Raw genomic sequence first — 27,299 nt, forward strand, 5'->3', positions numbered from 1 at the left:
TAAAAACAAAATACTGGAGTAACTCAGTGGGTCAGGCAGCATCTTTGGAGAGAAGGAATGGGCGACTTTTCGGGTCGAGACCCTTCTCCGGAGTCAGGGGAGCTGGAGTCTCCAGATGTGGAAGGTTAAGGTGTGAAAACGACAGATCAAAGCAGACACTAACAAGGGGATGCAGAATGGTTCATTGTTTGCTGAGGGGAAGGTGACAACGCACCATACAATCAGTAATATTTAATCAGGAGAACAGTTGAACTTGTCGGACAACTAGAATTGGGGAGGGACGGACAGAGAAGGAAAGCAAGGGTTATTTTTACTTTAAGTTCGGGGAAATCAAAATTCATATTGCTGGGTTGTGAGTTGCCCAAGTGAAATTTGAGGTGCTGTTCTTCCAATTTACTTTGGGTCTCACTCTGACAGTTGATAAGACCCAGGACAGAAAGGTCAGTATGAAAATGGGAAGAGGAGTTAAAGTGTTCAGCAACCAGGAGATCACGTAGGCCTCAGCAGACTGAGCAGAGGTGTTCAGCGAAACGATTGCCGAACCTGCACGGTCTCGCCGATGTATAGTCCACACTTGGAGCAGCGGATACAGTAGATGACATTGGTGGAGGTGCAAAAGAACCTCTCCCTCATCTGAAAAGAGTGTTGAAGTTCTTGGATGGAGTCGAGGGAGGAGGTATAGGGACAGGTGTTGCACCTCCTGCGGTTGCAGTGGAAAGTACCTGTGCAGGGGGTGGTTTAGGTAGGATGGGATGAGTTAACCAGGGAATTGCAGAGAGAATGGTTTCTGCAGAAAGAAATGGAGATAGGAAGATGTGGCTAGTGGTGGGATCCCATTGGAGGTGGCGAAAATATTGGAGAATTATGTGCTGTACGCGACGGCTGATGGGTGAAAGGTGATATTAGTTCTCCCATTAAAGGTATCACGAGCATAAATAATACATTGCATCACTTTGATAGCTTCTTTCAAACACAGTTGTCTGAGAATTTTCTCTGAAGAGAACGAAGCAATGAGTAATGTTTATAATCGTGGGGACATGCAGAAATTAGCACTTTTGGCCTATTTCGTCCCTGAAGCCTTTCAATGCCAAACCTCAGATATGACCCATATCCCCTGACCTCCTCCTTATTTAAGTACCTGTTTAAACGCTTTTTAAACGTAATTGTATCTCTCCATTATCTGGCTGCACATTCCAGTAACCTCTGTGAGAAAAATCTACTCATTGGATCTCTCAAGTTTCTCAATGTTTTAGTTGTAGGTGGTGTGCAACAAGAATCTGAAATTAGAGTGTGTTCATTCTCTTTAAAGTCACTGTTGGTTAAACTTATTTTTATTTTGGACTAAAACTTCAAAACATGGCCTGTATAGGGGATAATTACATTGGGCTTGGCAGTGATCTTGGGGAAAAGCCTGACATTGAGAATTGTTTAAATCTTTTCTGTTCTTCTGTTTCTGCCTTTCATGAAAATCAGACATGCCAACCATTCAACGAGTAATTGCATGTATAGATTGACAGAATAACATTGCAAGTACACTCCATCTTTCGCAGAATATTTTTGCTTGTATTTACATGATCAATCTGCATTATAAATACTATATCCTGTGCTAGGATTCTAATTACATGAATGAAGTAACTGTGTTTTACATATTCATATATGCAAATTAGGCCATTGCATATGAAATGCATGCTCTTGGGTACTGATTCTGACTAATTCAAACTGATAAACACAAAATGCTGGAGTAACTCAGCTGGAGGCAGCATTTTGGATAGAAGGAATGGGTGATGTTTTGTGTCGAGGCCCTTCTTGAGACTGAGAGTTGGGGGGGAGGGAGACACAGAGATAAGGAAGGGTAAGGTGTGCACCCTTCCTTATCTCTGTGTTTCCCTCTCCCCTGATTCTTAGTCTGAAGAAGGGTTTCGACCCAAAACAACACCCATTCCTTCTATCCAGAGATGCTGCCTATCCAGCTGAGTTGCTCTAACATTTTGTGTCTATCTTCGGTGTAAACTAGCATCTTCAGTTCCTTCATATATAATTCAAACTGATGCTTTACCTTTGATCACTTGACACGACTGTGCAAAGAAAAGTGAGGACATATTCTGCTATTCTAGTCAACAGTTCAAAGATATCTCATAACTTCTTGTTAAGAACAGCATTGATAGATGGGATTTGCTGCAGTGCTTTCCTTTTAAACAATGCTCTAACAGTAATTTTGAAATGATGGGAAAAAGCTAGACATTTTCTAAAACAAATAAACATTACAAATACTTAATGCCTGCTCCAAATTTTATACCCCCTGGGCAGCTAAATATATATTTTTCTGATTAATAATCTCTAACATGACACATTAACTCCGTTTCCCTTTCCACTGATGCTGCTTGAGCTCCTGAATGTTTCCTTAATTTTCTGTTTTAATTTCAGATTATCAGGCTCTACAGTTTTAAAATACAATTTCTACTTTCTTTTAAATGTTGTATTTTTCAACGCATATCTGAATTAGAACAAAATACTAAAGTATTCAAATTCAAATTGATTCTCTGCCTTTCATCACTTGACACTGGGTAAAGAAAAGTGAGGAAGTATTCTGGTGTTTTGGCCAACAGTTGTTTCTAAGACTTAATTGTTTGTTTATGATGCTAACAGGATTTATTGTCGCTATTGACTACGTTAAAATAGTAAGAGTACTTCATTTGTTTTTTGCCAGTGTTTTTGAAAGTTAGTTCTTTGGCAGTAGTATGGAAAAGGGAATTCATTTATATTGCTCATGTGCAGGCAGATGGGATTAGTTTATTCTGGCATCATGTTTGGCACAAACATTGTGGGTTGAAGGGCCTGTTCCTGTGCTCGACTGCTCTACATTCTATTACAAGTTCTAAATTCGGAAGAGACCGGGGAAATAAAGGAGCTAAAATTGTACTGAGAATTAAGTTGTTGCAAAAAAAATGGTTACTAGCATTCTTGAATGGTATAAATGTCCTAGCATTCACATTCATTTTGTCGCAATGGGTTAATGTTACGAATGATAGCTTTAATGAGATCAGATACCATATCGATAAAAACATTCGTACGAATTCAACAAAAACTCCAATAAAAGTTAATCTGACAAGACTGTAAAGGTGTTAAGCGGAAGGGAACACCACTATTTAAAATGATTATCAACAGATCACAGTTTACGTTCGGGTGTTTTTTGTTTTTCTTTCTCAATTACTGTAATTTTGCACGTTTATTACTTTAATTGTGGTCGTAAATGTGGACATCGTGCTGAATTCAGGCTTCAGTACAAAATAGTTGTTCCCAAAATGAACCATTTAAAAGACAGAGACACAAAGGACTATACATGCTGAAATCTTGAGCAGTTGCTCCCAACATGGGCCATTTAAAAGGTAGAGACACAAAATGCTGGAATTTTGGGCAAAAAAACTGGGAACTTCACCTGGTCCTGGTAGAGAGAACGCAAGTGTTTGATGAAATGGGCACCTAGTTTATACTTGGCTTAACAATGTGGAGGAGGCCACATCAAGAATGTCAGATGTAGTGGACAAGATTGGAGGAGGTGTTTTAATGCCTGAATGGAGCTGAAGGAGGAGGTGAGGGGATAGGTGTTGTACTTCCTGCAGTTGCAGAGAGAGATGGCTGAGGAAGGAGAGGACTAGGTGGGGAGGGATGAGCGAATCACAGAATCTACCATCAAGGCTGTTGAGCACACTGTTTAAATAGAGGAAAGAGAACATTGAAGGTAACTTGGAAACTCCCTTCTTGGATTCCTGCAAATATTTTGCACCCAGCTGCGACGTCAGTAAAGGCAATGCCCTGTCCCTTATTAATCAATAGCTAGCAATGTTACTGTTTGTAACTGATCACCAGAAAGTTTACTTAGCTCGATATATCTATTTAAAATATGTACTCAACAGCCCTGATGGTAGAAGCCTGCAGTTACTTGGCAGCAAGTTGTTCCCCCGCATGATAGCAATTTGAGAGGATGGGGAGGATTTTTCCAGTAGTGGGAGAATCTAGGCCAGAGGGCACATCCTCAGAATAAAAGGACATACATTTAGAATGGAGATGAAGAGGAATTTCTTGTCAGAAGATGGTGAATCTGTGGGATTCATTGCCACAGGTGGCTGTGGAGTCCAACTTATTGGGTATTTGTCGAGGAAGCATGACCTCAGAGCTTTGTGCAAAACGTTATGCATGTGGATGCTTTGCTTTGCTATGTTCCTTGATTATTGCATATTGTGTTTCGCACCTTGCGAAGATTCCACCTCAATGCTTTAAAATGGCAAAGGGTCCATTTCTAAACTAAGTGTAAAATCGATTGATTATTCTGCTGCTCCTGTAGTGTCTGGCCAATGTTATGAATCTAAATTAAAAAATTGACAATGTTATAATGCAGGGAGGCTGATAAAGTAAGATGCAAGTGCTTAAACTATATGCTAGTCATCAGAAGAGTGCAGCTTGAGGAGAAGCTGGAATCTGAGAACAGGTTAAGAATGAGTTTGTTTTTCCAAGAAGGGTGTCTGCATTATACATGACTCAAGATCCAAAGTGTTTGATTCTTCAACTTCATTGAAAATGGCATAGCAAGCTTTAGACTTCAGAGATACAATGCAGAAACAGGGCCTTCGGCCTACCGAGTCTGTGCCGACCAGCGATCACCCCGTGTGCTAGCACTGGCCTGCACACAAGGGACAATTTACATTTTAACCAAGCCAATTAACCTACAAACCCGTACGTCTTTGGAGTGTGAGAGGAAATTGGAGCACCCGAAGAAAATCCCACGTGGTCACAGGGAGAACATACAAACTCTGTACGGACAGCACTCGTCGTCAGGATCGAGCCTGGGCCTCTGGCGCTGTAAGGCAACACTGCTGTGCCACTGTGCTAGTTGTTTCATGAGCAATCTGGGATGAACAATAAATGGTGTTTGTTTCTTTGCTGACCAAGTGTTGTGAATGAATATATCGGGGGGAAATGCAGCCACACTCTGACCAGAAAGGTTTCCAAGATCTGACCTGGGTCAAAAAACAGGAGTGTAGATTTTTGGTACAATGGCAAATTTAAACCCCAACCCCCCCCCCCCCCCCATCCTTTTCCCTATCTTGTGGTATGGAAATTAGAAACCGGACATTGGAAAGAAGAACATTTTGGATAATGAATCATTTCTTAGATATGTCTCAGCTGCCAGTTCATAGGCCATGTTTGAGCATTGACTGTCTGCCCACCCTTTCCAGCAGTATGTGTTTCAGGAAACCCAAATCAAAACCAAAGGCAATAAAGTTGCGGGAGTGTGTGGTGCGAGTTCTAGTTGGCATATTATATCACACTTGTTATGCATGCTTTACCTAGGCATACTGTTGCTTTTGGTGCACTGTGGGGAACCCATAATTTGGAAGGATGTTAGCAACTTTGTACATTCTTGCTTTTGAAAATTGCAGCTGTTTTGGCACTTCTAATGGCTAAACTACTGGGTGTCTAGACGATGGTTGAAGATAACTTTTGTCAGTCAATGTTCATGTAATAGTTTGCTGCTGTTGTAGTGACTCACTTTTGTGATGTCCAGCTGCTAAATGATTAATTTAGCATTAGATTTTATTTGCAGTTAAGTATATCACAGTAAAAAATAAAGACTGAAAATGTTCAGGCTAGAATAGACAAAGAAAATCTGGCAAACGCAACTTGAGCTCTGTTATCTACACTGACTGTCGAAAAGTGTAAATGATCCCAAAGTTTTTCTGTGAGATTATCTCAGAAGCAGCTGGCTGTTGTAACTTTGGATTTGACGTGACAAGCAAATGTATTAGTTTGGATATTTTGATCTAATTTATGACTTAAAATAAAAGTGCTGCTTTAGGGCCAGAAAGCTAAAGAGGTCAGGCAATCCATCTTTATTTTCACCACATTCTTTTATCTGAAAATGAGGGAATAGATTAAATAATCACTTTGAGCACTGCGGTGAATTGAAGAGAGAGAAATATTACAACAGAAAATGAAAGTATTCAAGTTGGCTAAGATGATTTTAGAGAGCAAAGTTGGTGAGGTGTGAGATTGTCAGTCTGAATTCCATCATTATTTCTGTTGTCTAGAATAATTTCAATTATGATCGTTGGTGCTAAATTTGTGCATTTCTTCTTTGCATTGTAAAAAGATTTACCTCACCATTGGAGAAAGATGAGAGAATATGTTTTTTAAAAAGGTGTTGTTAAACCATGGCATTTTTTTATTTATGTGAAAGGAATTTGTATTTTGTATTTGCTAATACACCTAATTTATGCATCATTTACTGGATTGAAATAAGCAATTTAATCCATTTAGGTCATAAACCCCCTTTCACACTTCTTCATCTAATCTGACTTCTTCCCTTCACCACTTTTCTCCCCTTAAATGTAGCTTCTACCCTCATTACCTGACTCCTTGAAGTAGGAGTTTTATATTGCCACTGCCCTTTGGAGGAAAATATCTTTCCCAGAATCTCCTGATTAGCTGTATTGATGACTAAATTATGTTCATGGTTAATCCTTATTAAACCTCTCAGGAATATAAAACAAAGTATTTGAGGAACCTAGTGGGTCAGGCAGCATCTGTGGAGGGAATGGAGAGGCAGCATTTCAGTCCGGACTCTTCTTCAGATTGGAATGAAGAATCACGGAACTCAGTAAAAACATCTAATGAACAATGGTTTGAAAGTAAAGCTTGGTTTTATTCAACCCCACATTTTACCAGTTTATGACAGCAAGCCGTTTTCATTAAGGCCTTTAACAGATATATTGCTTCAATATTATGCCCCTAACTATAATCTTGACAAATGGCATATCTCTTGGTCACGGTATCATCCGAGAAAAATCTCCAGTGGCTCTCTCCTTTTTTTGTCATATGCGGATCAGAACGGTTCAAGGCTATGCTGAAGTGTAATATTACTCCTCTGCTTTTTAGTCTGTCCCTCCAGAAATTGGCTCCAGTGCTTTGATTTTTATTTTAATGACCTTGCTAATCTGCTTTGCTTTTTTTAAACTGATTAGATTATTCTGCTGCTGCTTTTTATTAGAATTGTTTGACTTCTTGAAACTGCCAGTGGTACAACTTGAAATGGCATTGCTTTCTCTTCTGTTATCTTTTTGATGAAATAATTAACTGAGATCATATCTGAGTTTCAGATGTATGTAAAATATTCCCTGGCAATATTTGAAGAGGAGCACAATGTTTTGGACAACATTCATTCCTCAGTATCGCCATCAGAAACATCAACATATTATTCATCTCCTCCGAAGCTTGTGAGGCATTTGAACGTGGACATTTCAAAAATTAATTAATTTGCTTTGAGGCATCATGAGAATATATGAGAATATTTCAAAAATTCATCAATTTGCTTTAGGCATCGTGAGAATAACACTCTATAAATAATTTTTCTGAAGATGGTAAACGAAATAGGTGAACATGTTGCTGTTGGCTTAATGTAATGTTCTTCTCAGGAAATTTAGTTAGATGATAGCAAAATGGGGATTGCAGTTTTCTCTTTTGGTTTAACTCCTGGGCATCACAGAGATATGATATAAACCCAAATTTTCTTCTATAAAAGCACAATTTTTCCCAAATTGCTGGATTGAAAATGTAATATAGAGAACTACTAGTTCATCTGTACAGGCCATCTCTACATAATTGGTGCCAACGGGTTCAATAGATGTAAGAATTTGAGTAATGTGTTTGTGGAGAGCTTCAACTAAATATTTGTGCAGAGCATGAATAATGACAAAATTGATCTGCATTTATCCGATTCAAGACAAATCCCAGTTGCCATCTTATCCAGCGTGCTTGCATTAAAGCAAGTGCTTCAATGTTCTGGAAAATTGAGTAAATTGTTGTTTAAGTGATTTTTTAAAAAGTGTGATAAATGTGCAGGACATTCAAGTCATGCATGAACGGTCTAATGATTTGTGTATCTTCTGTTTGGTGAAATTAGGTGTAAATATCTTATTTGGACGCTTGAATTAATGTATTTGGATATAAGGGAAATGTTTGATGTGGAAGACAGATTACCTTGTCACACACTGAATTAAATTGACATTACCAAAATAGCACGTTATTTACTGGTCATTGACTATATTTAGATAAAACCAAATTTATATTCAATGTTCTGGCTATTCTTACTGGCATTGAATTAATTGCAATTTTTTTTTTAATTGGATTGCAAGGATTTTATGGACAATTATTCTGAAATGGTACAGGTTACAATTTAGTAAAGTACTGCTTAACTTTCAATTAACAATTGGTTTCTTTGTTGTAACCCGATTGAAATATTGGATTGGTTTTCAGGTAATGCATGATTGTTCCAGTTTTATTGAGATTAGTTTACACTCATAACACTTGTATTGCTATTACGCATATTTGATTTGTAAAATCATAACTCTATAACAAGTGTTCATACACGTAGGTGCAATTGGATAGTTTGTCAGGCAATTTTGTTTGCTGCTTATTGTATGTATTGAGGAACATTCAGTAGGTGGCAGTGATTTGCAAGTTTCTCATCTATTTACCTGGGAATTGACCATTTCATGCACCAAAGGAGAGTCTTGAACATTTGCAGAAACGTGAGTGTATTTTAGCACCAAACAATTTCTGCCAATTGTTATTGTCCATTCTGTCTTAAATTTTCTTCAAAGGTTCATTTATGGTTATCTCAGTTAGGTAGAATGTACACAGCAATGATGCAGTAATGTTGTTATGTAGCACTGTAATGTTGTAATGCAGCATTATGCAGCACTACCATGGACAATAAATTATGATCGGCAATTTTCCGTTTATTTTAAGGAATTAAGAGTTGCAGTCCTGTCTTCTTTCGAGATATTTGACCATGAAGAATATAAATTCTTCCATGTTCTCCAGGGATGCTGCCTGACTCGCTGAATTACTCCAGCACTTTGTGCCTTTTTATAGAATTAAAAATAAATACATTTTAAACATTGTATTTTTTTAAATATAAGTATTTTTAATTTAAAGATAGCTTTAAGGTGGTAGATGTTAAAATGATGAAAGATGTAGCTTTGGATTTGTTTTTGAAATGATTGTAAACAAGTGCAATTTCCTTCAAGATTAAAACTCCAAATTAACAATCCCATCGTGATAATTTATGAAAGTAAGTTCAGCAAATCTGATGATTTATGGGCTGGCACAAGAAAATCATTCTGAAAACTGTTCACTGAATAATTCTCAAAACTGCAATGAAAACCTAGTGTTCACAATGTTATTTCAGAGAAAGAGAGCAGCAGGAATGATGGACGGATGGAATGATAGTATGGTGAAGAGGATTTTATGCGGTGATAGTTCATTTTTAACATTCTGAAAATATTAAATGATGTTTATAATGACAAGCTATTCCCCCATCTAAACATAACAGAGATGAGGAACTCGGTCTAAAGAGAGGCAAATTTGAATCAAAATAGTCATTGTATTATTTCATTTTTATATCTCCTAAAGAAAAACGGCATTTTGCATTACAAGTAAATTAAAATGTGACGTGGCATCACGTTTTTGTACAAGATGGGTGGCTTTGAAGCGATGCTTCTCACAACTCTTGCTTTATCTTATAGACTCTAGTTGTTTCTTCGTCGATTACTCCACTTTCATTATATAAGGAATCAACTGGGATGAGTGTCGGCATATGAGATAAACACTTTGAGGATGTTATTTGCCATCCTCTAATCTCGTTTCTGTGTTGCTCATGTAATTGCCTCTTGATTTTTTTACAGCAACTAGGGATGGGTGACTATTACTGGCTTGTAACATTGTGTGTGGCTTAACAAAATGGAAAATAAGCATCTGCCTCGCTAAACAAATACTTGTCATCCATTCTTCTGGTCTTTATATGCTTCAGGTTCTCATCAGCTCCCCCAGGTTCCATCACTGACCAACCCACTAAAGCCAATTGACAGTGAGCAATTGAAAAAGGCAGTTACTTGCCATATTATCAAATCACTCTGCCTGGAGTTGTCCAACACAGTGGCACAGCCAGAAGAGGCACTGCCTTACAGCTCCCAATAGACAGAGGTTCTGCACTTTTTTTTTTAGAGATACAGCGTGGAAACATGCACTTTGGCCCACCAAGTCTGCGCCGACCAGCGATCGCCACACATTAACACTACCCTACACACACTAGGGCCAATTTACACATGCACCAAGCCAATAACCTACAAACCTGTACATCTTTGGAGTGTGGGAGGAAACTGAAGATCTCGGAGAAAACCCATGTGGTCACAGGGAGAACGTACAAACTCCACACAGACAGAACCCGTAGTTGGGATCGAACCCGGGTCTCCGGCACTGCAAGAGCTGTAAGGCAGCAAATCTACTACCGTGCCGCCCTTTAAACGTCTTTGGGATGTTGGAGGAGACCAAAGAACCTAGAGGAAACCCATGTAATCATGGGGAGCTGTGAGGCAGTGGCACTTGTGGCTGTGCTATTGTGCTGGCCAATTCCAGGCAAAGTGATGTGATATTGCGGCAAATCACTGCTGTTTTATCTTGACTGGGATGACATAATGATAATGGGAAGGATGGCCTTTCAGTATTTTCAAGAGTCGAGAGTGTTTAATTGTCATTTATACTGGCAGCAGTACAATGCATTTCTTACTCACTGCAGATTAACAGACCCGTAAATGCAATATGCATAAATGACCTGCAATAATCAATAATTTAATACGTTAATAACCATAATACTAGGTAACCGTAATAGTGCTACAACCAATGTCTAAAGACGTCTGAGATTATTGCTGTGTAGTATTCAAGGGCATGATAGTTGCTGGGAAGAAGCTGTTCTTATCCTGGTGGTCGTCTTTCCGATGGTAGAAGTGAAATGAGAGCTTTTATATTATTACATGAGGATAAGTTATACAGATTGATTATAAATGTTCTTTTTTATGTTTACTTAGTGTAAAGTACAGTAGCTTAACAATAAATATCTGGCTTTGCCATATCAAATGCTTGACTTTCTCCTGCAGTGTTTGAAATTATTCAAATGAAAGATGTGCAACTCCATTCAAATCATGAGGAAGAATTATTGTTGCATCCTGTCACTTTAGTTCCTGGTCTGGAAACCTGATGCCTGCTTGCAAACTGCCTCATGCCTAAGTTCGGCAGCATTTACAGATGCGCATTTTTTTTTCATTTTAATAAAAATTTGTGTGTTGTCATAAATGTGACCTGTAGTGGAACTACTACCTAATTAAATTCTGGACAATGGATTTTCACACAAGATGCCTCGGGCTAGCTTGTGAATGATTGGCATCTGTGTCTAAGAAAAATATTGTAATTAAGGCCGAAACTTGTAAAAGTACAATTTAGGTTGTTTATACATTTTTGGAACATATTTCGTAGTACAGGTACTTGCCATTTATTTTCATTGGTAGCAGTATGAATTAATTCGCAGCAGTACGAATGAATAGTTTAATCTTTTTTTGCAAATGAAAACCCAACCTTTAGTTAATTTGGACTGGAAAGACTGGATATTCAGACCCAGTCTGCAGAAGGGTCTCGACTCAAAACGTCACCCATTCCTTCTTTCCAGAGATGGTTCCTGTCCCGCTGAGTTACTCCAGCATTTTGTGCCCATCTTCTGGTAAATGAGTGTTCTGTTTTCTGTGTGCGGGCGGAAAACAGAACACTCATTTCTGCGTGTTCTGAACAGACACGCGCGCACACACACACACACACACACACACACACGCACGTACGCACGCACGCACGCGCACACACACACACACACACACCCCCCTTCAATGGTGGGGAAGTCAGAACCCTTGATGGACTGGACAGTGTTCCCAACTTTCTTCGCTCCTGGGCATTCAGGTTGCCAAACTAGGCCGTGATGCAACCAGTCAATATGCTCTCTACTGTGCACATGTGGATATTCAAGAGAATTCTCTTTGAAATACCAAATGTTATTCCCATAGTGAAATGTGAGCAAATCTCCAAATTCATAAGTTTTCAAACTGGGTGTGGTTGGGGTGTTATGAGTATGCGGTGAATTTAGAGAAGGGGCAGAAATAAAGCTGCAGCTTTTTAAGCAATGCTTATGTTCAGAGTAGAGAATTTGGGGCTGCAGAAAAATCTCTCTTTCCAGAGGAGCACAGCAAAAAACATTTAGCAATCTGCATTTAATGCTTTTAATTTGGATTTGTTTCTCCAGGAACAGTGAATATGACAAAATGAAATTCATTTCTTGTTGGAAGAAATGTGTTCAGTGTTAATGTTGCACAATTTTTGTGTGAAACATCTGTGTCTGATTATTTCATAACAAGTTTCATGTGCATATGAGTAGAATAGGCAAAAAAATCCCAGCGATAAAGTAGCAAATGAAAACTATTTGTTTTAATTCAGTGCTGTAACAATCAGTTATGCTCTTGAGTTTTGAATGAACGGGGATCTACTGTACATAAAGACACATAATTGACAAAAGATAGAATCTACATGAAATTAATGAGATTCTCTAAGAAATTACTGCGTTTCCTACTATTTTAGCGTATAACAGAGATTCAACAGTTACGTTGAAATACGGAAAATTAACAGGTATTTCAAATATCTTAATGTGACTTAAAAACATTTGGTTTAACTGTGGAAAAAGTTGAATGTTAAGATTGGGGTGGTTCAGTGACGCCGCTGTAGAGTTGCTGCCTTACAACGCCAGAGACTGGGTTCAACCCTGACTGCAGGTGGTGTCTGTACGGAGTTTGTACGTTCTCCCTGTGACTGCGTGGGTTTTGTCTGGGTGCTCGTTTCCTCCCTCACTCCAGGGACGTACAGATTTGTAGGAGATTGGCATTGGTAAAATTGTAAATTGTCCCTAGTGTACAGAATAGTGCTTGTGTACGGGTTGATTGCTGGTCGGCGTGGGTTTTCCCACACAGTATCTCTTAAAAAAACTTAAATTATATGTTTACATCAGCAACCATTTAATTCCTTTTCTCATGAATAAATTATTGTAAATAATAAAGTTTAGCAATAACTTTTGTGTGTTAGCAAGTACATTGGCTAAGGGCTAATTAATGTCCATGTGTTTTTTAATACACGGGATAAATTAAAGAGATTAATCATGGATTCTGAAAGAGTTGCTACTAATTGTGTTGATCCTCTGGTCACTTTAATTATGCGGAAAGCTGCACCAAAATTATCAGGGAAAAAACTTCAGCTGATCAACACATTTAGAGGGAGTGAAGATGTATCTGATTTAATGGGTCACTGCTTTCTGTCACCTACACTCAATCCAAAACTTGTCATTTGTTCAGTCTATTGTGCAAGATAACCTGTTTTAACATAACATTAGCCTGTCACCATCGACAAATTTGTCATTAATATGATGATTATTCATGGTTGTGTGGAACTTGTATATCACACGCCACCATCCTAAAACTCCACTTAGCCAAATATGAAAGAGTAGCTGATAAAAAAAAATCTCAACCTTCCTGATTATCTGAAGTGTTTGCCAAAAGGAAATGGAAATCATGCGCAAAATGATATATAACAAATAATTTGTCTTTGAGTAAATCCTGAGATTTTGGCAGCTGAATGGATGGTATATTATAAAGTATAAGTTTTATTTCCTGTGGCTTAATAGTTTGCTTTCTTTCCCTTACCTAGGTCGGTTGGGTTTGTGTGTTTTCAAGCCTCTTCATAAAATAGCTGTCATCAAACAAATTCCAAAGATTATCGTCCACCGCTACAGACCAGGAAATGGGGAATGGCTCCAGATTCAACATTTTTACCTTCCTAAATGCCAGGTTAGTAGGTATATTTGAGTATAGTAAGGCCAAAGTGAATTTGTGTTTGTCAACATAGAAATTGTAGCTAAGTGGATATTGGGGATAAAACGACTGGAAGAAATGCAGCACAGTGGCGCAGTGGTAGAGTTGCTGCCTTTCAGCATTTGCAGCGCCACAGACCCGGGTTTGATCTCGGCTACGGGTGCTGTCTGCACAGACTTTGTACGTTCTCCCCATGACCGCGTGGGTTTTCTCCGAGATCTTCAATTTCTTCCCACACTCTAAAGACGTACAGGTTTGGGGGTTAATTGGCTTGGTATAAGTGTAAATTGTCTGTAGTGTGCGTAGGCTAGTGTAAATGTGTGGGGATCGCTGGTTGGTGTGGACTCGTTGGCCTGTTTCCGCGTTGTATCTCTAAACTAAACTAAATATAATGACAGTTTAATAGCTATCCTGTTTTTAAAACAAACTTTAAATAAATTTTAACTACAGGATTTCTACAATACTGGATGGTGATATAATTCTTTAAATTAGCGCAAAGGGGATGAGTGGAAATAATAAAGGGAATATCTGTAATCAGATGCAGACCGATGGAGATTGAATGACACATAGGGTGCTGACTGAGAGAGGATAACAAAGACTTGTCAATTGCACGTCTGTCAGAGGGAGATTGATGTCGACAGAGGAAAGAGAAACAAATGCCGGAAGTGTGAGTCAAAGAACTCTACAATGGCTGAAAATCTGAAGAGAATGCTGGAAATCGCCAGAAGTTGGGTAGCACCCTTGGGAAGAGAAAAATTGAATTAACATTACTTAACCTTCCATCAGAATTGGTCAATGCTGGTGCAAACTGGAAAGTGGATCATCTGAAATTGTTGAATTAACTGTGACAACTGAGGTATGTACTGCACCTTGATGGGAGATGGGAAGTTGTTCTTTGATCTTGGGCTCGGCTTCAATGGAGCGTGAGATATCGAACATTGAGAGCACACAGCGTTTGGAAAAATAAAGCGATAGACTGTTGGAAGCTCAAGATCACCTTTGGTGAATAGATAGACATATTCTGCGAAGCATTTAACCCATCTTGACTTGGGTTTCTCCAATTCAGCAGAGATAATGTTGTAAGCTTCAAACGCCGTGCTTAAATTTGGATGAAGTGCAAGTAAATTGATATTTCCTTCCACTGAATTAGCAATTTACTTGCACTTCATCCAAATTGGGAATGGAAGGGATAAAATGGCAGTTGTTGCAGCTCCTGTGGCTGCACGGGGAGGGGGCAGTGAAACGGAGAGTGGGTGTTGAGAGTCACAGCAGGAACTCTCCCTTCAGAATGCTTAATAAGGAAAAGAAGACCTGTGATGGTGGCATCGCATTGAAGGTGATGGAGATTACAGAGAATAATCCATTGAATGTGGAGGCCAGTGGAACAGAAGGTGAAGAGGAATCAGATGCTTGTTCAGAGCAAAAAGGCCGGACATGGGAAATTAACACATGGAAGCCTTGACAACTTCAGGAAGGAGAAACTACAGTGAAGGGAAAAGGAAGATAACTTGGAAGCATTGGTACAAAAACTGCCATGATCACAACTGTTTTCTTGGAGCTGGGGAAATGGAGAATGGAATAGACTTTTTTACAAGAAGCAGGCTGAGAGGAGCTGTGATAAATGTAGCTGTGGGAATCTGTGGACATAGATGTAATAATTATAACCCATTTCTTGAGATAGAGAAAGAGTACCCAAAAAGGAGAAAGGAGGAGTTAGAGGTTGAAAATTAGATCTGGGTAGAAATTTTCAGCAAAGACGACAAAGTTCAAGATCAAGATCAGGATCTGGATTGGTGTACCAGAATAAAAGGCAGGGGAGAGGTTTTGTGAAGGATTGAAACAAAATCTGCTTCACATTTTCTACAGGGATGAGTATAGCGTGGACTCTTGCAGGTTCCCATGGGTACACTTTTGATTTAGGGGAAGTGAGTTCAACAAGAAAATTAGTTCAGCCAACTGAGGGCAGATGATGGGTGAAGTGGGCAAGTTGGATATTCTGTCAAGGAAAAAAAAAGAAGAGTTTTCAGATGATTCTGATGATTTGTAGAGAGATTGATGCCCATGAGCAAATTGGGACCAAAAACGGAAAACTTCCAGATGGTAGAGGTTGCTTTAAGATGTCATGGATAAGAAAAGACTGGACAAGGATGTCATGGATAGGAAAAGACTGGACAAGGAAAGAAAGAATAGAGTCATGGTAGGAAGATGTATATTCTACAGGACAAGATGTGCAAGAAGGAACTGCAGATGCTGGTTTAAACCGAAGATAGACACAAAAAACTGGAGTAACTCAGCGGAACAGGCAGCATCTCTGGAGAGAAGGAATGGGTGACGTTCTGAAATGTCACCCATTCCTTCTCTCCATAGATGCTGTCTGTCCCGCTGAGTCACTTCTGCTTTTTGCGTGTTTCTACAGGACAAGTACAGGCTAAAAAAAATGGGTCCCCTTTTGATTTTGAGTAGGTAGAAGTGGATTGTTTGTGTTAAGTATTTATTCTCTGTTCCAACAGTGGTCCAGCTGATTGAGAAGGAGTAATAACAGGTTGCACACAAGTATTTGACATTTTGAGGATTTGAATGGGGTTTTTTTCCTGTTGTGTATTCTGCAATTATCTTTTTCCTTTACTATAACTTCCTTTCTCATTTACATTTATCCTCTTCTCCCTATCTTTTTTATTTATGCCCAGAAATCGAGATTCTCTTTTTTTCAGGAACGTGACCACCTCTTCTATCTCAATCATCTTTACTCGTGCAAAAGCTGAATTGCATTATAATTTCTGCCTCCTTTGTTCACATTTCAGGAGGATTTACCATTTATTTTACTCCACTCGAGGAGAGGTATATTGTTTAATCTGTGAGTCGTGTATCCGGGACTCCTACCTTGAGTTGAAATGATTTAGTTTACATTGTGGGTGATTTTAACATTTTGGCCAGCGAGATCAGAAGTATCACTGATCGCTTAAATGTGTGGTTTTTATTCTTGCATTGTTCGTGTGAACAGACCTAATACGAAGTATTCAAAGAATTATACTTCAGTCACAGCTGATAGAATGCTGATTGAACTGCCATTGCTATAAATCCTAACTGGGCAGTGAATTGATTCTTTCAGTGATAAATATAACATCTACATACGCCAATGGTTTTGTACCACAATTTATTTACATGTCATACCAATGTAACGACTAAAACTGGCAAAGTTATGAAATAGTTTATGAAAATGTTCCTTTGAAGGCTGAATATTTTGATCTGATCAAAATTCAAACTTGAATCACACAAGTTACAAAGCACATTGTAAATGCATTTAGCACAGTGGCACAGCAGCAAAGGAGTTGCAGCCTTATAGTGCCAGAGACGCGGGTTTGATCCTGACAGTTGGGGGCTGTCTGTACGGAGTTTGTACATTCTCCTAGTGATCGCGTGCATTTCCTCCGGGTGCTCTGGTTTCCTTCCATATAGAGTTGCATGTTTGTAAGTTAATTGGCTTCTGCGTAACATCTGTCAGGTTTAGAAAATTCTGATTTAGCCGAAAGATGGGGACTGGAGAGGAGAAGGAAGTTGTTTATATTTGTGGCAAAGGCGGAAGATGTTGGCTTTGACCTACCTAAGTTTTAAAGAAATAAGCATAATTTATTGATGCCTTGAGTGAGAGCCTGACAATGCAAAGAGTCAAGAGTGTTTTTTTGTCATATATCCTGAAACGGAACAACAAAATTCCTACTTGCAGCAGCACAACAGATACGTAAAGATAGTACTCTGTAAACACCATAATAAACAACAAAGGTTCGGTGTATATATAAAATAATCATGTAAAAAACAAATACAATGCCCCCAAGTCTATGTAGTTCGGAGCTTATTTGGAGGTTGTACTGTTTAAAAACCTGATGGTTGTAGGGAAGAAGCTGCTCCTGAAACAGGATGCTTGTTTTTCGCCTCCTATACCTTCTTTCCAATTGCAGGAGTGAGATAAAAGTGTGGCCAGGGCGGTGTGGGTCTCTAATGATGCTGGTTGCTGTAGTTTTTGGGGAGGACTGTTCCCATGATGGACTGGGCAGTGTTCACTACATTTTTGCAATCTTCTTCATTCTTGGGCATTCAAGGTGATGCAACCAGTCGACATGCTCTCTACTGTACAGCTGCAGAAGTTCAAGAGAATGTTCCCTGACATACCGAATCTCCTCAATCTTCTCAGGAAATAGAGGCGCTGATGGGCTTTCTTTATGATTGCATCAGTGGGCTGGATCCAGGATAGATCTTCAAAGAGATGCGCACCCAGGAATTTGAAGTTTTTGACTCTCCACTGCCGTCCCACCGATGGAGACAGGTTTGCGGATCCTGAACTTTCCTCTTGTCAAAGTCAACAATCGGTTCCTTGGTTTTACTGACGTTGAGAGCAAGTTTGCAGTGGAAAGGTCAGGAGAAGTGGTGAAATTGGGTGGTTTTCACATACACTTTGAATCTCATTTCTTTGGACAACATTGCCAAAGGGCAGGATGAAGATGATAGTAAGCAGTGGAAACATAGAAACATAGAAAACATAGAAAATAGGTGCAAGAGAAGGCCATTCGGCCCTTCGAGCATGCACCGCCATTCAATATGATCATGGCTGATCATCCAACTCAGTGTCCCGTACCTGCCTTCTCTCCATACCCCCTGATCCCTTTAGCCACAAGGGCCACATCTAACTCCCTCTTAAATATAGCCAATGAACTGGCCTCAATTACCTTCTGTGGCAGAGAATTCCATAGATTCACCACTCTCTGTGTGAAAAAAAACTTTCTCATCTCGGTCCTAAAAGACTTTCCCCTTATCCTTAAACTGTGACCCCTTGTTCTGGACTTCCCCAACATAGGGAACAATCTTCCTGCATCTAGCCTGTCCAACCCCTTAAGAATTTTGTGTTTCTATAAGATCCCCCCTCAATCTTCTAAATTCCAGCGAGTACAAGCCGAGTCTATCCAGTCTTTCTTCATATGAAAGTCCTGCCATCCCAGGAATCAATCTAGTGAACCTTCTCTGTACTCCCTCTATGGCAAGAATGTCTTTCCTCAGATTAGGAGAAGAGAACTGTACGCAATACTCCAGGTGTGGTCTCACCAATGCCCTGTACAACTTCAGCGGAATGAAGAAGGATTCTAACTGAGCTCAATGAATAATTGTGCATGAAAGTGAAGAGAGGCCATGTGGAGAGGAGTTGCTTTGGCTACAGTTTGGAGAGATGACTTAGCAGTGTTATTCTAAGCAAGTGGAGAGCAAAGTAGATAATTAATGGCAAGCTGGCATTTCAGAATAATGAATGCACTGAGGTCTTGGAAAGAATTTTGTTTGTGGTTAGTTGGACAAACCTGACAAATTCAACTAGAGTTGAGGGTAAAGAGGACATGAGTTTTGGCATTAATAAGATGCTCGAGAAATTTAGAGGAAGGAAAAGATTAAGCTTCTTGATCACTTGTTTGGCCTGTTTCTGCACTGTATTTCTAAAGCCTAAAGATGATTTAATGGCCTTACAAGTAAATATGAAAGTTATTTCTGGTACTTGTAAATTAAGACATTGGCTCAGATAAGTCATCAGATCAGTGGGAGATAACTCCAGAAAATGGTGCAAAATATTCAGAAACTTTAAGGACAAGAAGAGACAGCTGCTCTTTTCAAAGCTTGTGGTCTTGTCTCGGCCTGTATTGTTGTTAGAAAATGAGCTGAACTCTTAGAGTTTTGTCTTTTGCCCGTGGCTTTAAGCGTATACTTTGAGTTGTGCGTTATTATTATCAAGCTTATGTTTTATCACAACAAGACTATATTTAGACTTGAAGTGAAGAAAGGCACCTACCTACATGCTATAACCTATATTTTAGTTTGTGCTGTTATGTGAGTGATTATTTTTAATTATTATTTTGATTGCTTAACATGTTTGTATTTGGGGAAGAAAAAACTTAAATTCTTCAAGGACTGATGAATCCATTGCAGTCTTTCATTAAAAATAAATATACTTTTGTATCTTGTTTAGCTTCGATTTGAAGACTTTGCTTTCATTTACGTTTCGAAACTTTAAACGAGGATTGCTACTTGGCAATTTAACAGACTAATGGTGGGGAGTTGCTATTCAACAGATTTCTTCTGATGGATGTAATTATAGACACTTCGGAACACTCCTGAACATGGCGTGCTACTGACAAAAATTTACATGTTGCTGTAAAATAGACCAAGAAATCTCATGGCTATGGACACAAAAAGCTAGAGCCCTAAGAGCAATGGTCCATTGTTGGTTGGGGAGAAGGTGTTAATGTGATGCAATGAGAGAAGCTCAGCAAGACAACAGTGAAACTAGTACGACGACTAGGGCGGGAGAGGGGTGGAGAGAGAGGGGATGCAAGGGATGCAAGTTGGACAATTTAATATTCATACCGAAGATAGACACAAAAAGCTGGAGCAACTCAGTGGGACAGGAAAAAAGGAATGGGTGGCCTTTTGGATCAAGGCCATTCTTCAGACTGAAAGTCACGGGAAAGGGAAACGAGAGAAAGACAATGATGTAGAGAGATATAGAACAACGGATGAAAGATATGCAAAAAAGTAATGATGATAAAGGAAACAGGCGATTGTTAGCTGTTGTTGGGTGAGAACACGAAGCTGGTGTGACGGCTTGGGGAGGAATGGAGAAAGAGTGAATGCCAGGGTTACTTGAAGTTAGTGAAGTCAATATTCAGACCACTGTGTTGTAAGCTACCCAAGCGAAATATGAGATGCTGTTTTTCCTCCAATTTGCATTTAACCTCATTCTGACAATGGAAGAGGCCTAAAACAGAACGGTCAGTGTGGGAATGGGAAGGAGAATTATCGTGTTTAGCAACTGGGAGATCAGGTAGGTCCAGGCGGCCTGAGTGAAGGTGTTCAGCGAAACGATTGCCTTTTCTATTTTCCGTCTTGCAGATGTATGAGTCCACATTGTGAACAACAGATACAGTAGATGAGGTTGGAGGAGGTGCAAGTGAACCTCTGCCTAACCTGAAAGGGGTCCCTGGACAGAGTCAAGGGATGAGGTATAAGGACAGGTGTTGCATCTCTTGCGGTTGCAGGGGAAGGTACCTGGGGAGGGGGTGGTTTGGGTGGGAAGGGATGAGTTTAACAGGGAGTTGTGGAGGGAGCAGTCTCTGCGGAAGGCGAAAGGGGTGGAGATGGGAAGATGTGATGAGAGGTGGGATCCCGTTGGAGGTAGCGAAAATGTCTGACAATTACGTGCTGTATGCGATGGCTGATTGGGTGGAAGATAAGGACGAGGGGGACTCTATCCCTGTTGCGACTAAGGGGAGGGGGAGCAAGGTCGGAGCTCTGGGGTACCGAGGAGAAACGTGTGGGGGCTTCATCTATGACGGAAGGGGGAAACCCCATTTCCTAAATAATGAGGACATCTTGGATATCCTGGTATGGAACAACTCATCCTGAGCCAGTTGTATTTGACATTTCAGCATTAGCCTCTCCTTACTGCACACGAGGCTAATGCTGAAATGTCATACAAATACAACTGGCTCACATAAACTCAGACCCTGATTGGCAGGGCCCCTGTGTCCTGCGTGTGTTTTCTCGCCTGCTCTGGATTCCTCCCACACTCCAAAGACGTACAGGTTTGTAGGTTAATTGGCTTTGGTAAAATTGTAAATTGTCCCTCGGGTGTGTAGGATAGTGTTAGTGTAAGGATATCGCTAATAATAAGGATAAGGTCGGCGCGGACACGGTGGGCCAAAGTGCCTGTTTCTGTGCTGCATCTCTAAATTAAACTAAACTAAACTAGAATTTTTTTTAAAAACTCTTTTAAAAGAATAAGCCAGTCGATTATTTTGGCCAGGAATCAGTATTGAACTTTTAAAGAATGGTTTGAAGGAAATGTTTGCACCACATTTCCATGTGCTTCAGGAATAGTAGGCCTTGTCTGTCTTGTTGGTCGGGGTTACTCCTTCTCAAGAGCATGAATATCTTCTCATGTCAACATATGGAATATTTGTGTCAGGTTCTGCAGCTTCTGTCATTCATCCAATGTACCAGGGATTAATTGTGTTATCTCTGTTGTCTTTGAGCCCTGGATAATTGAGAGAAGACTAGTTTTAAATAGATGAATAATTGAGGAATATGAAACTTTGGATGTCCAGTGTTGCAAATTGTTTTTAGAACTTCGGTTTTGATCTGAAATATGATAACCCACAGCTCATTAATCTGCTCAGTTTTCTCAATACCATACTGTCATTTTTGAAATTATGATTTGCATGGTGTCTCAGTGATTTACCATATGGTGCATTTACTAGTTTTAAATTTCAAAATAAATAGTTGCAAAGAAAGCTTCCTGTCTGCCAGATGCAAGCAGTTTTGTGTGGAACAAATGGGTGTTTTTTAAAAATCAGATTCACAGTGAACAAAATTGTCCATCATTCAGAACCTATTATTCAATCATTAAATTGCCAGTTTTGTTGAAAGAATTCAGAAGCATAATTGATACAGAGAACAGCGAATGTAATACACTGATTCAGTTAAGATTCAGAGAATGGAATTGCCACACTTGGATGGAGATTTATTCTGCATTTTTCTTGAGCTATTAGCAGATTTGGGAAATGGTCAAAGCTGATTGACGGTGCCAAGGGTGAAATATGGTGTTTCATTCTTCATCACTGATAATCCCTACCTTTACTGATTACGAACCTTAAACAAACAATGCATCTCGATGCAGTCAACTTTGGATCCCAGCTATTATTCAAAGCATGTTTGCTAAGAGGAGATTGTTTCTTATTGTCATGAAGATGTAGGTATCTCCAGTGCACAACATGCTTTCTGGAGGCACTGTGCCATCAGTAATGTTCTTTGTTTAAATTTGTACTGTATGCCATTGCAAAATTGCTACTGACTTCAATTTTTCTAATCTGAACAGTAGACCCAAAGAACTGCAAATGCTGGAATCTTGAGTGAAACGCACAATGCTGGAGTAACTCAGTAGATCAGGCATCATCTGTGATAGGATGCTCCCTGACCCACTGAGTTACTCTGGCATTTTTTGTTTTAATCCGACAGGCCACATTTCACATTTCCTCATAAATTGACACTTCTGAAGAGGGTCTTGACCCGAAACGTCACCCATTGCTTCTCTCCAGAGAAGCTGCCTGTCCCACTGAGTTACTCCAGCATTTTGTGTCCATCTACTCGTAAATTGACATATGTATTTAAACTTATCAGCTATTTAGCTTCATTCTTAATACAATTATCTGCTATATATTCATGTGGAAACATATACCAACCTTTGGACTGGATGGGTTTTTCAATTAAATTTTAATAGCACTTTGTTAGTCATACTCTCATTCAAAATTTGTACACTGATATTAACAATAAATAACTATGCTAATCGGTACCCAAAGTGACATTGTTTTATTTTCTTTACATTTCATAGATCAGTTAAATAAATTTCAGCCATAGACTCTTGTGGTTTATTTGAATGCTTCAGGAATGTGGCTTTATCTACACATGTCATTATTAATTCCCACCATAATGTTTAATTAATGGAGTGTCTTGATGATTTTGGCAGGACTATTAATTTTAAATCTTAGCGGTTGGATCAGTACATCATAAAAGTTGCAAAATGATTGAGATTTGTATACTGGCTGCTCGGTTAAGACGACAATAAAGATGAAAATTAATTTAATCGATATATACAAAGGTTATAACCCAAAAAACATAATATTTTGTTAATGCCTAGTAGCTTTTTTTTCATACTTTCACTTTCCCACATGCATCAAGCAATTGTTTTTAATAACAATATGCAACAGGTAAAATTGTTGATTTGTTTCAGATGTTCTGTGAATGTAGGCGCTCCAAGCAGCTCCTGGCATGAGATAAATGTGTGTTCTGTATAAAATGGTTGATGTTCTTTCAAACAGTGAAATACAAAACAATTCTCTGGGATGAATAACTATATTGTAGAACACAACTACTAATATTTATCCTCAGCATTTTATGTGATTCTCTATTTAAAGGTAAGAGCAACAAACTCTGTAATTTACTATCAAGTTGCAACAAAGGAAAGCTAAATAGCAGACAGTGATTTAGATTATTTTTTTAATTATTGCTTTTGAAAGCAATCCACTGTAGATTTAATATGTTTGATATATATATATATAAAACACTCTGCTGATTTTGTACCTGAATTAAAGTACTTCATTGTTCCTTTCTTCTGCAGTATGTCACCAAAGTTGATAAAGGACTCCACCAACGTGCAAAACCCAAAGCTGACCCATCAGCAGCACCTTTTCCAGAGAAGCCATCTCTGATCAATGATGTTGTGGTACGATCAATTCAACAAGTTCCCACAATTACACCATATCCGTCCAGTCTTCATGGAGAACAAATGCCAGGGAAAGCAGGAATGGAAGAAGTAGCTGATGATAAAAGAACTTCGCAAGATAATCGAAAAGACAAACAGTGGAAAGAGGTGAAAGTGCAACTCGCAGATCTACCAGGGATCTATGCAAAGCTATCTAAAATAAAACTCACAGGTACTGCATGATGCTATCATACACCCCTTTAAATATGGAGAGAACTATGTCTTTAGAAGCTGATTTCATTAGAGGCAGAGGCAGACACGTTAGAGGCAAGAAACATGTTCCCAATGTTGGGGTAGTCCAGAACAAGGAGCCACAGTTTAAGAATAAGGGGTAGGCCATTTAGAACTGAGATGAGGAAAAACTTTTTCAGTCAGAGAGTTGTGAATCTGTGGAATTCACTGCCTCAGAAGGCAGTGGAAGCCAATTCTCTGAATGCATTCAAGAGAGAGCTGGATAGAGCTCTTAAGGATAGCGGAGTCAGGGGGTATGGGGAGAAGGCAGGAACGGGGTACTGATTGAGAATGATCAGCCATGATCACATTGAATGGCGGTGCTGGCTCGAAGGGCCGAATGGCCTTCTCCTGCACCTATTGTCTATTGTGTAACTCTACCACTGCACCACCAAATTGTCTATAGAATACATTTATATTGCCACTCTTTTGCTCAATAGATTTGCCAAGTGCAAAATAAAACACTTTGCCAAATGATATCCCAACATGAAAGCCAAAAAAAGAGAATTACTTCAGGGTATTTCCTGATATAAACAGTACCAGTACATTTTTAATTTACAGCAAATTTTAATCTCGTATATTTCAAGCCAGAAATTTGGCTCACTCTTGAAGTCCCTCAAGTCATTAATTAATTCGAGTTTGCAATGTGGTTTTGATGCTTTGTGTGGAGCCAGTTTAACGGGTTGCTTATAAAATGGGATTGGTAGAATTTATAGATGGGTGATTATGTTGAGACAAAAATGTGCAGAAAGGGGCAGAAGCTATTGGAAGCTGTCTTTAGCATTGTGCAAGATTCCGGGCAAAACGCCATGAAAGAAATGCTTGAAGTAGGAAGATGTTGATTAAGAAAATTGTCTTTGGTATGATTGGGAATACCTCTGCCAACTGAAAGGGCAGACAGGGGTCATTTAACATATTTAATTAAAATAATCTGGAAAGACTCAGCAGATCTAGCAGCATCTGTGGAAAGAGAAACAAGGTTGACATTTCACGTCACAGCTCTTTCATCAGAGGTGATTTCATTATTTCAAAATCTCACCTTGGAGGAAATGCTTATACAGCACATACAGATTGAATCACGGTGTTAGACTCGATAAGGCCTCCAGTTTGAAGGAATTTTAACTATAACTAAAAATATTTTTGATGCATCCTGACCAAGTCTTTTTATAAGTGTAAAGTCGACTTGCCTCAAAATCAAGGTACCTTTCACTTCAGAATATCAGTGGAGAAAAAGCTCATATCATGTGGTCTCACAATCTCCTATTGCATTGAAGTTGTGCAAACATCTCAACCTTTAGTCGTTTACAACATTAGAAAGGAGATTATTCGGCCCACTGTGGTTATTGTGATCCACAGAGGATATTTTTAGATTAATCCTTGGGTCTGTAGCTTGTTGTGGTCTTTATCTGCTTATCAAAATACCTACAAAATGGGCCCCATATTTGAGGAAGGATGTGCTGGCTTTGGAGAGGGTCCAGAGGAGGTTTACAAGAATGAATCCAGGGATGAGTGACTTAGCATGTGATGAGCGTTTGACTGCACTGGGCCCCTACTCGCTGGAGTTTAGAAGGTTGAGGGGGGACCTCATTGAAACTTACAGAATAATGAAAGGCATAGATAGAGTGGATGTGGAAAGGACGTTTCCACTGGTGGAAGAGTCTAGGACCAGAGGTCATAGCCTCGGAATTAAAGGGTGCTCTTTTAGAAAGGATATGAGGAGGAACTTCTTTAGTCAGAGGATTAAAACCATGTTATTTGCCAGGATGATAAGAGACTGTATCCAATAACCACTTTTATTGAAAAATACCTTGTGAATATTTAACAAAATGAAAGGACAGCCAATCATTTCAAAAAGGAATAGTAAAATATTTGCATTTATTCTGAACTGCTATAGAGTAATGCAACATGCTAACAGGCTCTTTGGCTCAACTTGCATACGCTACACATATGCATGTGTATATGTATTTTGTATATGCTACATATATGTATTTTAAATGTTATACTACCTGCCTCAACGACAACCTTTAGCAGCTTGTTCCATACACCCATCACCCTTTGTGTGAAAAGGTTTCCCCTCGGGTTCCTATTAAATCCTTTCCCTCTCACCTTAAAGCAATGTCCTCTGGTTCTTGATTCCCCTACTCTAGGTAAAAGACTGTGCATCTACCCTATCTATACCCCAAATTATTTTGTACATCTCCAGAAATCACCCCTCATCCTTCTGCGCTCAAAGGAATAAAGTCCTAGCCTGCCTAACCTATCCCTATATCTCAGGCCCTCAATTACTGGCAACATCCTCGTAAATCTTCTCTACCCTCTTTCCACCTTAAAAACGTCTTTCCTATAGCACGGTGATGAAAACTGAACGCTACTACAAAATGTGGCCTCGCCAACTTCTTGTATGACTGACATAACGTTTCAACTTCTCTCCTCAATACCATGACTGATGAAGGCCAATGTGCCAAAAGCTTTCTGGACCACACAATCTATCTGCCACTTTCAAGGAATTATGTACCTGCACTCCTAGGTCCCTCTGCTCAACAAAACTCTCCATTGCCCTGCCATTCACTGTGTTTTTGAAACAAGTCGACTGAATTATACCTGTTTACAGTTGCAGCTGATCGAGCACCTGCCTCACAGCACCAGTGACGTGGATTCAATCTGGACCTCAGGTGCTGTCTGTGTGGAGTTTGCACGTTCCCACTGTGATCATGTGAATTACCTCTGGATGCTTCTGTTTCCTTCCATATCCCAAAGACGTGTGGGTTTGGAGGTTAATTGGCCTCTGTAAATTGACCCTAGTGTGTAGAGAGTGGATGCAAACGTTGGATAACATACAACTAATGTGAACAGGTGATCGATGGTCAGTGTGGACTCGTGGGTCAAACGGCCTGTTTCTATGCTGTATGCTGTATCTCTAAGCTATC

The 27,299-nt window shown here is 39.4% G+C and overlaps 1 protein-coding gene across 1 annotated transcript in view; it reads left to right on the forward strand.

Annotated features, from left to right (window-relative positions):
- cox10 (cytochrome c oxidase assembly factor heme A:farnesyltransferase COX10) overlaps positions 1 to 27,299 on the forward strand; it is a 123,982-nt gene that overhangs the window by 420 nt on the left and 96,263 nt on the right. Inside the window, exons 2-3 of the mRNA XM_078400959.1 lie at positions 13,627 to 13,766; positions 23,998 to 24,313. Of these exons, the coding sequence (XP_078257085.1) occupies positions 13,627 to 13,766; positions 23,998 to 24,313 (456 nt within the window). The remainder of the gene's footprint in view (positions 1 to 13,626; positions 13,767 to 23,997; positions 24,314 to 27,299) is intronic.

The sequence above is a fragment of the Rhinoraja longicauda genome, chromosome 6 (assembly GCF_053455715.1).
Source record: "Rhinoraja longicauda isolate Sanriku21f chromosome 6, sRhiLon1.1, whole genome shotgun sequence".
Classification (NCBI taxonomy): Eukaryota; Metazoa; Chordata; class Chondrichthyes; order Rajiformes; family Arhynchobatidae; genus Rhinoraja; species Rhinoraja longicauda.